Source organism: Rhea americana, unplaced genomic scaffold, assembly GCF_003343005.1.
Source record: "Rhea americana isolate MKP2758 unplaced genomic scaffold, rheAme1 scaffold_155, whole genome shotgun sequence".
In the NCBI taxonomy this organism is placed as follows: Eukaryota; Metazoa; Chordata; class Aves; order Rheiformes; family Rheidae; genus Rhea; species Rhea americana.
In genome coordinates, this window is record NW_028185650.1 from 23,507 (window position 1) to 36,142 (window position 12,636).

The window sequence follows — 12,636 nt, forward strand, 5'->3', positions numbered from 1 at the left end:
ATTAAACACAACAGTGTTTGGATGTGAGCTGGGTATGCTTCATAGTTCTCATTCCTAGGGGCAAATAAAACTTGGAAGGATTGCTCAGTGTATTTGAATGGGATCAAAGGAAAAGAAAAATAACAGGAATTGAAAGGAGGAATGTGCTGTGTTTATGTCCATTTGAAATTTGTTTATGCAAACAATACAGTGAAATGCCTCTGTATGCTTATATACTCTGTAAACTGTTGGCTAACCTGCCAAATGAATACTCAAGTTTCATATGAGAATTTGTGATTCAAAGAACTGCAGCATATAATACGTGCTTCAAAAAGCTAAAGGTAACAAGAAAGCAAACATGTATTTTAAAAAATGCCAGCATTCTTTCTGTGCTCCTCTGAATTAGACCATTATAAGACCAGCTCTATGGGTGGTATCATAAGGAGAGTAAAAACTTTATTAATACTGCTACCAAATAACCAGCATATTCATCCAACATTTTGTATGTAGAGTTTTAACATTTGATTGTGCTTTAGAGGGGGGCTTAATTTTCAAAAAAGGTATTTGTGTATGAAGACTTGGCATGTCATAAATAACTGTTACTTGAATAGCTATCACGAAGAAAATGGTCGTCTCCCAGAATGCAACTTCTAAATTGACAGAGCATGTTCTTAGAAAACAAAATCTAGTTTTACCTGATTTTAGGGATTGTTACGGATTGTGCTGAGTGCGCCTTTTGCTTGTTGTCATAAGGCATTTAAGAATCGTCATAAGGAATCCTGATGTTCAGGAGGCCTGATTATATTTTGTCAATTGCCTTATGTTTTCAGACTAAGGAAAGGTTGTGGAGCTGGCTGCAATAGTGGTGGAAATATTGAAGATTCAGATGCTGGAGGTGGGGCTTCTTGCACAAGTAACAATGCAACTATCAATGAGTCGCAGAGCAGCATGTCGCAAGGAGGAGGGAATGCAACTACAGGGCAGGGACCTGGAGCAGTACAGCACCCTCCTGTCACAACTCATCCCACAACTCATTCTGCAACTCATCCTCCAACTCACCCCTCAACTCTGGGTAAAGTTAAAGTAAAAGTAACAATTTTATGCAAGTACAATCCTATAGCCAGAACTCGCCTTTCGGCTGTAGGCCTAGATCACAAGAAAAAAAGTAACAGTAATACAGTAATAAATCCAGCTGCTGGATATATATCTCAAACTACAGTGCTGCTCTGTGCAATGACAGGTTCCCAAACAGAGATTAGAGCACTAGGGCTCTGATGATGTTAGCAAAATAGATTAAGTAACTTTTTACAACACCTTTTTTACATGCCTGACCTTTTGACTTCTGCTGTCATTTTTGTGTGTGAACACTAAACTTGCCATTTCTTGTAAATATCTTTATCTTTATTTCTTGTTTATACTTTGAAATGGATTGTTTGCTTTTATGGTATTTTAGCTGAATCCTATCCAAGACTGTAGTTAGTGAGGTGTTAAGCAGCACGGCTGAGCAAATATCCTTTCCCAAATGTTGCCTTTGCTCACAAAGAGTATAAATGTATGTAGTTGAATGTACTGAATCTTTTTTTTAAGTGGCCCTTAGCTATGGAGAGAGATTCAGTATACAGATGCTTAGTATAGGAAAGGTACTGACAATAAATAATAYTTGTAAAAGTTTCTCTTTTTGCTTCCTATTTTCAAGTCCATTAAGTAGATTTTCTGACTCGATCTTTGAATGTGCAGTCAAGCATATTAAGAAAGAATATTTAGTGTTTTGAAACATGGACACTTGCACCAGTTGTAACATTTTCAGTATGGGAAATCTAAGTAGTCATGTTAGAAGACAGATTGTTCATATGGTAAAAGCAAGGCTGAAGCATTTTTTAAGCCATTTGTATTGTTGGCATTGTAGATAGATAGAATAACAGTTTCTAAGATGTGATGAATTGAACAGACTCAGATGCTCCGCTGTATAAAGTGCAACAGATTTCTTTTCTGTGGTACTACTGTTTCAGCTGTTTTGGATAGATCAATTAATTTTGTATCTACATGCTAAAACATTTGTGTGTAGAAAATCTAATATATGTGGGAGGCTTTTTTCAAACTCGCCTGATTCTGTATCTTTTATTTTTAGGCACAAGTCACAGCTCTCACTCTGTGCAGTCAAGCCTTGTCAGACATTCCCCTGCCCGTGCCTCAGTAGCTAGCCATTCATCTTATTGCTACGGCAGTCGTCATTCATCTCTCCGCACATCCACAACAGGCTTTGTGCCTTGTCGGCGCTCTTCCACCAGTCAGATATCCCTTCGTAACCTCCCATCATCCATCCAGTCCCGCCTATCCATGGTGAACCAAATGGAACCTACAGGCCAGACTGGGGGCAGCGTGCAGCATGGCCTACCTTCTTCTAGCAGCTCCAGCCAAAGCATCCCAGCCTGTAAACAGCATGCCCTTGTGGGCTTTCTAGGGACAGAAGGAGGGAATAATGCAACTGAAGGTCAGTCAGGTGGTAATGCAAGCCCTGCAAATCAATCGCAAGCCAAAAAGGATGAAGTTATTTACAGAATCCAGGTGAATAGTCCAGAAGAACAAGTTAACTTATGGTTCCTTAGCCATATGCTTTTGTTAGAATTATCTTTATCTTGTAGCAGTTACTGCTTTCAAATACATAAACAGTGTGGAATGCCTCAGCATACAACTATTGTGCAGTTGTTTGGAAAACTGATGTAAGCATAAACATTTCTGGACAAGCAGCCTTCCTGCGTGCTGAGACATGCCTGCTTACATTTCTTTCATGTATTTTCTGTAGTGTAGGTTTGGGAATGTCAGCTGAACTGTTTTACACTTCAGCTGTTTTGCTTGTACTGTCTATTTTTCTTCATGAGTACGTGTAAAGCTGAACAGCTTCATTTGCAGTTTTGAAAGCAAGTATCTTTTTTTTCCTTCTAAACTGAATACGTTTTCCACAGAAGTAAGTATAAAATGTATGTTTAATCTTTGATTATTCTTACAAGCCTGGGTCACTGAGCAGCTGACAATACTTAATTGAGCTAATTAAGCAGCCTAACATGTTTTGTGGAAATCCAGAAGTTCATATTCTTGCCTATGTAGCTTTCAATAGGCCCACATACATGTCTATAGTAGCGTGTTAGTGGAAAACATCAAGAAGTAATTAATAGGACAGATCATAGTGAATTTGATTTCATTGCAGGCATCACCTCATCTTAGAAGAAACCAGACCTTAATCACAGTTAACAAAGTTGACGAATTTGGCAGGTCTGAGCTTAGTAGCTTTTGTTTGCATAGAAGGGCTCTTCTATAAAGCTGTTTAATTCCCCTGTGTAAGGAAAACATATGCAAATTTGATRTATACCCTTGGATAGTAGATATTACACAGTTCTTTCTGTCCTTGTATAGGAAGACATTTATAGAGCTTTCTCCTGTTGCCCTTTTCCAAATGTGGAAAGACAATTTAATTCAAAACACTGGGTGGGTCTTGGCTAACTATGCTAATACTAAATGGTTGCCTGGCCTACCAGTAAATTCTCCAAGCTCGTGATTCACAGGATATCATTCTGAGAAGTGGTGAGCCAGTTCTAGCAGCTTGTCATTACTGAACTCTTCCTTCCTTCCTACTGGGTCTTGTGCTTATCTTGTGCCAGCTCCTCAGACTCTTCCATGAGCTGGTGTAGCTGCCTGAGGGGTTAGAAGACTAGGAACCAGAGCTACTGCTTCAGACAGCAGTGAACCAGTGTATTGTCAGCTATCTTTGAAACCACAGTCCTAACTTTCGAATTCTGTGCTGGTCCAGCTTTTTCATTACTTGGAGCTTGAGTATGCAACACTGAAATCARTGAGAAACTGATTTCTGTGAGGCTTGAGGTCAGTTCTCCAGAATTATGCAACAGGATAGGTACAATTTATCTATTTATTTTAAATTTTGGGTGAGCTAATGGTCAAAACTCAATTCCTATTTCTAATCATAGATAATGGACCCTAGTCAAGTACTGGAAGGGATCAACGTGTCAAAAAGGAAAGAGCTGCAGTGGCCAGATGAGGTGATACGGCTGAAAGCTGGAAGAAACAGCTGGAAAGACTGGAGTCCTCAGGAAGGCATGGAAGGCCATGTAAGCTTCTCTAAGAACCTGACATGATTAATTTTTATTCAAAAAGAGAAAAAAAAGGGGGGGGGGCAGGGAAGAGACCAGACAGTCTCTTGACTATATGTCAGTACACCTAGAGGTCAAGTCCAAGGATAGATAATAGTGGGTTGGCTCAGCAGCCCTCCTCTAAGTTCCTGTTACTGGAAGAGCAGGTCTAGGATCCCAGTTTTGAGCAGAAGGTTGTTTCTGCGGCTGTATCTGCAAGACGCAGGATGAGTCAAATGTTGTCAGCCACCTCTTCATACTTGCCTTCTTCCCACTCCTCTTATGAAATCTCTGGTACTGTGCTTACTCATTCAGCCTTCATTTTTGTTTCCCTAAGATGTTAGTCCTTGAGCAAACACTGAAGGTAAATTTATCAACTGGTGCTTAATTGAATGGATAACAATATTTGTTCTTTAAATTATTCTGATGGAAGTAGAACTATGTAGATTGTCTTTAAGTGTCTTGATTATGAAATAGGTGTGTAACTGATAACAGTTTGTGCACCCAATCTACCTTAATATTATGTTTGTGAAGGAAGGTCCTGGAAGTAAATTCCTTCCATAAGCAACTGCATCACAGTTGATGGTTCACCCTTTGGAACTGACACGCTTTGGGTGAAGACGTAGGCTTGCCCTCCATMTAACAGCTAGGAGTGGGGTTCTGCTGTAAATGTTCATGGTTATTTTAGGCTTGGAGACTATGCTGGAAGAACGTCATAAAGGTGATGGATATAAAGGGTCATATCAAGGTATGTCCTGGAAGTTGCCTAGTGTCACTTGACAGTTTTTTAGGAATTCACTGGCCTGTTTTGCAAATGCAGGGTGATCTGTACTGTAATCGTTGCCGAAAAATTAAGAACAAGAGGATTTGAAGGTCAGAATAAGTATTGTTCTAAATGTTTTTCATCTACTTTTGGTGGTGGGATTTAACTTAATGACAAGTTCCACTGCTTGCCTCAGCTGTCTATAGTAAGCTTACCAGTATCAATAAAGCCATTAGTTTTTAAGATAGTCTTTTTTTTTTTCTAATCCTGCACTTACATTTTTTGGGGAAACAGGCAGAAATGATTCTTACCTGCTGGGAAGCTGCTCATCAAGCAATTTACCAGCCAAAGTATTATGTCAACTCTCTCAGTATGCAGTTCAGCTTCTAGAAGACATCTGTCCTAGCACTACTTATGCATCAGTAATTAAGGCCATGTACTGAGTGGCATATAGATTTTCTGGTGCATAACAAGGGGAAAGAAGCAACAGTTAAAGTATAAATAAGTAAAAAGAGTGGAAGAATGGGAAAACACAGGAGTGAGAAGAGAGATGGAAAGACAGCCACATTCTTCCTGGACTTTGCACCTAAGTATAAAAGATAAAGATTCAGGCTTGGATTACAACAAAAGGTTGGGAGTCATTGCTGTTAAGATTTGTTTTGCATCTAGCTTATTGATTTGTATAACATATAAAAATATATTGTAACTACTGTGAGGAGGGCATTGTGTTTGTTTTAACAATGATGATGCCACCCTTAGTAATATTTGTGTGATATCACAGGAGTAACTTTGGATTTCTGAGTACTGCATAGTCATAGTGCACCTTTCCCAACTATGCCTTTTCTTGGCTAAGCTGACAGTATAATGTATGTAATATACAAAGATATCATAGGATTTCTTGGAGGAAATTAAATTTAGCAATCCTATTTGGATGTTGCTACACGTTCCTCAGGTTAAAGCCTACTCTGCGTTATGTTTCTATGAGATGGAGAGCAAGATACGTCTTCCCTCCCCAGAGGTGTTTATAATCTCTTTTCTATCTGGTAATGTAATTTTGCATGTTATCCATCATAAATGTGTGGCTATTCATGTCAGAGTTGCCCCCATTTATTGTCATCRAATAAACGCTGATCACAATAAAGCAGCAGGTTGAAATTGAGGTGGGAGAATGGTTGCAGTGAGTTATACTCTGTATAGCTTGTGCTATTGGTTGTTAAGGAGTCCCAACATTGATGCCCTTGAAGTAAACAATTAGCTCTAAGGCACCAGTTTTAAGTTGAACTACAAGGATATAATACCTGGATTTCAATGGGAAATGTTTTATATGTTTGTGGATGGAATATAGCTGTCCTCTATACAACAACATAAAGTTTTTGGTACAGGTTTTGATAAAGTAAGTCTTGAAAGAACTGCTTGAATACTGCTCTTTTGCCTCAGACAGAGGGAGACTAAARACACTGTGCTTCTGCAAACAAAATGCTCTCCCCATGGATGCAGCATAGATAATGTGCTATACAAAGCTGAGTCTTGTTACCCTATGTTAGAGAGATCTTTAGCTTGTCAGCTGGGTACAGTGATAATTAAAGGTGTCTTTTGGATTTGATCTTGAATGAGGTAGGTTACTTAAGGTTTTCTTCCTCTCCCCCCCCCCTTTTTTATCTGTCTCTTTTAGAAGTCGTATTTTGTTGGGGCTTGGATTTTGTAGATATTTTTATTTGCTTTTGGCAAACCTTGGCTTGAATTTAGAGTTCTCTTCTCACAGCTGGGTAATTGGAGAGGTGGCAATACCTAAAGCCACATTACTGGACTGTTCTTTTGGTGCATTCGGAAGTTAAAGGCAGTATGTTGTTTGTGTGTGCGTGGTGGGGTGTTTTTGTTTTTGTGGGTTTTTTTTTCTTTTTTTTTTTTTTTTTCCTTTTTTTTTTTTTTTTTTTTTTTTAATTTTTTTTTTTTTTAAAAAATTTTTTTTTTTTTTTTTTTTTTTTTTTTTTTTCCTTTAATGGAGGGAGCTGAGCAGACAGTTGGTCATACAAAGACCTGGGTGGAAAAGGGTTCTTCTGATGGCCAGTATCAGGACAGATTCTTGGAAGCAGTAGATGAAAATACCTGAACGCTGTTAGATCCAAGGGAGCATTTGGTAGCAGTTTGTGGCAGTATTTCTGGAATCCTTCCCTTTTGCAATAATTCTCATTTTAAATGATCTTTGAGTAATTGAGTTTAAAAGAACATTCTTGAATTCAAAGTGAGTAGGAAACAGTTAAGTTAAGGGGTTGACTTGGAGAGATGATAGTATTTTACACTAACTCCTGATAACGGCACGGAGCTGTGGGTTGTGTGGCAAAACATTGAGATATTTTGAAACTATTTCATTACAGCTAGAGCTTCCAGACACAATTTTGTAATATATACATTTTTCTGTAGTTATTCAGTTTACATGAACTGTTTGGTTCTGGTTTGGGTGAGTTTTTCTTCCTACTAAAATGCAAATCTGGCTGGCCTAGGTAAGCTTTATTATGCCTTTTTTTTTTCCCCCCCCAGGTGATTCACCGCTGGGTGCCTTGCAGCAGAGATCCAAGTAGTCGGTCCCACATAGATAAAACCATCTTGCTAGTTCAAATTGAAGATAAATACGTTGCTGTTGTTGAAACTGGAGTCCTTGAACTTGGGGCTGAAGTGTGAATCTCGGACAGTTAAACTTCTCCAAGGATTCAGAAGAGAGGAGGGGCCAAAAGAAGCAGCTCCCAGGGCATGAAACTTTGGTCTAGTTGTAGGAAAGGACTTGAAACACAGATTTGTCTAAGCCCCTTGCCCCAAATAAACAAGTGTAAGAAATTTTAAGTTGTTAGCTGCTGAAGAAACATTTGCATGAAGGATAGATTTGTTGAGACATATCTTCTTGTTTATAAATTTTGTTTATGCATTGCGTAATGCTTTAAATCAACAAACTTTTCAGTTCTAAGATCAGAGCACCTCATATTTTTCTAATTGTTTTGCCAAAAATTGCAACGTCTTGTCACAGAGTATGTGGAATTCATTCACCTTATTTTAAAGAAATTGACTAGCGTACAAACCTTCAGTTTGATGAAACACAATATAAAGGTTTCATGTGTGGCAAGAAGAGACTGAACAGATGTATAGATTCTTATTCCTTATGAGCTAAAACATTAATGAGAACTGCACTAATTTTTTTACAGCAATGCACTAAAAACAACCCTGAGATTGCCGAGAACATTTATTTATATATATAAATATAAATATATAAAATACCATTATTTAAATTGCCTTTGGGATTAATCCCCTCCCTCTCAATATACATGTTGATGGTAAGGGCTGTGCCATGGGTTTGGTTCAGTGTTCTGTATTTTGTACAAGTGCATTTGCTGCATTGTCTTCACAATAAATGGTGAAATAACAAATGTTGAGAGATGTACCTGAATAGCCCTGTACTACATCAGACTTTACTGTGGTGGCACACTTGGTACATCAAGTCTGTACAACACATCTAGCTTTAAAATGGACCCCAGTATACTCTTCCATCTGTCCTCCACTAGCTAGCCATGGCTACTTTGCTGCTTTACACCCAGAGCTGGCTATGTTGTTTTGCTGGCTCTTCTCTGGCAGAGATGGTTATTTTTGTTGTTGTTGTTTGTTTTTTAATGGGGAGGGGCAGGTCCATTGCTTCATGGATTCTTGAAGTTTTTCTTGATTCCATCCAATTAAATAATAATAAAAAAAAAAACTTGACTTTACCTTTTTAAAAGGCTTTTATAGAAGGCACAGCCCTAAACTTGTATCACTTTTACCACCTTGCCTTTTCTTTCCCTTTAGTCTTCATTCTTTTCTATGACTTGAATTTTATTTTCAATGATTATATATTCTATGTAAGTGTAATTTGAGTATTTATAACTGTGAAGTTGGATTATTCATGTGTTACATATCCTAGGTTTTATTATATTTTTTTTTAATGTGTGTATTCAGGGAAACAAGTAACTCAAAACTCTCATGGGAATGTGAGAGGGGAAACTGCGGTTTGTTCTCTGACTTGCAGCTCCTATGACTCGCTTCTCAATCCATAAGAAAAAAAAAATGTACCTGTTGTGATCATTTCCTGTTTCTGATCTGTGATAATGTAGGACTTTGTGGGGAAACAGTCCTAGCTTTTGGGAGCAGCCATCTTCTTCCTGGTCACTTCCACCTCTTCCTAAATAACATAACCAGAAGACACTTCTGGTGTGTCACAGAGATTATTGTAATTATTTCTCTGACATCAGAGAAATCTTGTTCATTATATACCTAATGTAAGAGTGAAATTATATGGGATGAGGAAAAATGCAGGAGGAAACAGTTAGCTAAAAAAGATGATGTTCTTACTCAAGTCACTGTATGCTTTCTAGCCAAGAGAGGATAGTTCTGAGTGCCTGGTAGCTAGTCAGTTGTTAGTACTGGTGCCAGTGTCTTATGCTGGGGCCTCGCTTACAGCATACGCTATGCAAAGCTTGTACTGTGCATTTATGATTGCATATTACTCTTCTGTTTATGCATATACAGTCATATTTAATGTTGGTATAAATGCACAGTTTTGGATCTGCCACCTTTGAAATAATTTTGCTGTGCTACATGTGCACATTATAGTGTAGTTGAATTCATCTCCTGCGTATCTGCAAATGTAGCACAACCTTTCTTCAGCAGTCTTGTAACTTTCCTGCTGGGAGCAAAGGAGAGGGGTACATTTGAATTGAAGCCTTTTTATTTAAGGTTTTATTCTATGTCCTTCCCTTCAGATAATTACAGGGTTTTGTGTACCTCTAGGGATATTGCTTCATAAAGATTCTTTAGAAAATAATTTCTTTGGAAATAGGCCCACATTTGATACTAGTTGCAAAGTTGTTTTTCTGTATTGAAGCCTGGAGATAAACAGATGACTGAAAAACAAAGTACATACATAGTTGTTTAAAACTTGATTGAAGCAACACTTTCAGTAAGTGAATGCTGACTTTGAACAATCTTTTCTACACTCTTTAAGGCAAGATGGTGGCAATGTCCGTTGCTGGGAATGTACATGGTAGAAATCAATAACCTGTTAACATTAAAAAGGTGGTAGTGGGGAATAATTGCCTGGAATTAGATTAGGAGACTGTAGATGGCTGGGTGGGGGAAGACCTTTCCTAAAGGGTAAAGAGTTGATGAATCGTTTGTTTGTTTGTTTTCTATCTTGAGGCTTCTAGAATGCTGCCATCAGGAGATGGATTATAATGTGGCCAGTTAACAGGTTAATATCTTTCAGATATTCAGCTAACATCTGTTGTGAAGTCATTCAAATAGTGCTTGTGTTTATTCCAGATCTGCTCAACTGAAATAACCTAGTTGCAATTTCACTCTTTCATAAGGTTTTGTGAAAATGAACTTTTAAAAATTTTCTCGTATTCAGGACTCTTAAGATTTGTGTATGATTGTATGTTGGTTTGTGTGAAATTAGTTTCTTGGTTCCACTGTAAAAGTGTCAAAACCCATCAGATATTTTCCTCCAACTCCTAACAGGATAGATATGTCCATGGAGGACTATTCCAGATAGATATAACTTCATTTTTGWTATTTTCTTTGGCCTTAGTCTTGATGTATAGTATTTTTCTTTTGTTGTGAGTATAAAGGATAACTGAAGTAGTGTCCTATCAGTCCAGACTGACCTCAGCATAAGACTGTTTAGATCTTTATAAACTTTCATGAAAACCCTTTATAGAAGAGTACTTTAGCTCTGTCCAGTTGCGTTGTATGATGCTGTTCTTTTGCCATACAGACATTCCAGTTGAGTCGTCTTGTTTTAGCTTCCAGGTAGATCCCCATCTATTTTATTTCCCTCTGATTTCTTTAAAGGTGGTATCTATGGATACATGTATAAAGACCTACTACTTCACTAAAACACAATTACAGAATAGTGTTTAATAACCCCACTAAGCAGATAATGTTCATCAGTAAAACGCTTGTCATTTTAAATTTTTCCCACATCACTTGCCCATGAAATCTTTTAAAATATTCYGTTTAAAAAAAAAACAACAAAAAAACCCCACTAACATGCATATGTAACACTGATACCTACAATTCTGAGCCCCTTATGATGGTAACTGTGGAGTGATGAATTCTGGGGATCTCTGTTGTAATTCAGCATTTGTGAAGTGACTTCAGAGYGGGGAGGGTTTGCGTAGGTGGGTTTTCTTTTTGTTTTGGATTTTTTTTTTTTTGGTAATTCCATTTTAGGGTGAATGGTCCTGTAGCCAGTTTGCTGAGACATTTGCTATGTTTCAAAGTGTTGACCTCAGTTTTCATATCAGCTGTGTAGTTCATGGTCAGGCATTCCTCATCCCCACATTCACAACCCTTTTGGGAAGTGAAGAACTCTTCTGACAAGCCTAGATGACTGAGGAGATGAAAGATGAAAACAGTTGCGGCACAGGCAAGGGTCTGTGCCCTTGGCTGTCTGGCAGATTGCCATAAAGCTTTATCCCATGTGGGTTGGCGGGAGTGGGGAGAGATGCCTTGCAGTTGGATCCAACTTCAGGTCACTTCACTGATAATACACACAACACCATGCAACCTAGGAGTATAGACACAAAGTTCCTTTAAAGATTTTCCTCAATTACATGCACAAAATGAAGCAGGATAGATTGCATTTCTTAAAATTAACAATATTATTCAAAACATGTAACTTAGACTGGATTTGGGGTTATACCACCACAGGTTTTATGTACTTAATTTTATTAAGGAATTTTATACCTATTATATAGGCCTCTACTTTTTTGTCTGGCTTAGTATTTGATAATGCAGTACATTCAATGAAGCTAGACACTCAAATTATACTGGTAATTACTGGTGCCTTAGTAAAAAAAAAAAGTGGGTACATAACACCTTGGTGGAAAGTAAAGCATGTGGCTTGTTTCACCCCAGCATGATATGCATATTTCCAAAAAGGTGATTGAAGATGGCTGCTCCAAAAGATTTCAGGAGTATACATGCATCACTCAGTCACAAACGTCTGAATATGAGCAATTTTTATGACTTCTGGTATGTACAGTTTGAATAGATAACCCCAGTACATTTAGTTCACAACTTTGAAAGATGGAAATCAAATAGCTGGATATGTTAACTTGTTACATAAAGACCCCAGAAAGCCTGACAAGAAGCTCTTGATTGGGAAAGGGAGGAAGAGGAGAGTAGAGCCATAAAGGAAAGAGGATGGCTTTGCTTTTAATGGACAGTGGAAAAAAAATACATTGCCTCTACCAGCAAATGGATACSTTGCCAGGGATAGGGATATGTGTACCTGCGTGTCTGTGAGTGTGTATGTGTCTGCGTGTGTTACTGGAAACAGCCTGTAAATATTGTAGCTGTTTAAAATGGAAAAGGCTGAGGGGTTTTTTGCAACATGTTGCAGCAAAAGGACAGTATTGACAGTGAAGAAACACTGAGAAATAAAATAAAAAACAAAGTTTTCACTTGTTGTCATTTATTGCACTTCCACTTTATATTTCCTAAGATATCACTCTCCCAAATTCCCTGTAAGCACTATTTTGAAGTTTACTCTGCTCAAATCAYCTTTTAATGAAGAATTTAAGTTGATTTTTCTTATGTAGTTGTAGGAAAAAGAGGGTTTTTTTCCAGTTGTTCCTATTCGTTACTGCCAGCAGTATTTCAATGGGTTATGCTTTTATATAAATATTATGTGCTCTAGTGGCCCCCTTTTTGCAATTAAAATGTTAT

General features: G+C 37.8%; 1 protein-coding gene across 1 annotated transcript in view; it reads left to right on the forward strand.

Annotated features, from left to right (window-relative positions):
• Positions 1-12,371, forward strand: part of LOC146598693 (pecanex-like protein 1) — a gene marked incomplete at its 5' end in the record, with an annotated part of 35,744 nt that extends 23,373 nt beyond the window's left edge. Inside the window, 4 exons of the mRNA XM_085299805.1 lie at positions 810-1,051; positions 2,108-2,544; positions 3,960-4,100; positions 7,423-12,371. Coding sequence (XP_085155931.1) covers positions 810-1,051; positions 2,108-2,544; positions 3,960-4,100; positions 7,423-7,563 — 961 coding nt within the window. The remainder of the gene's footprint in view (positions 1-809; positions 1,052-2,107; positions 2,545-3,959; positions 4,101-7,422) is intronic.
• Positions 12,372-12,636: the final 265 nt, after the last annotated feature.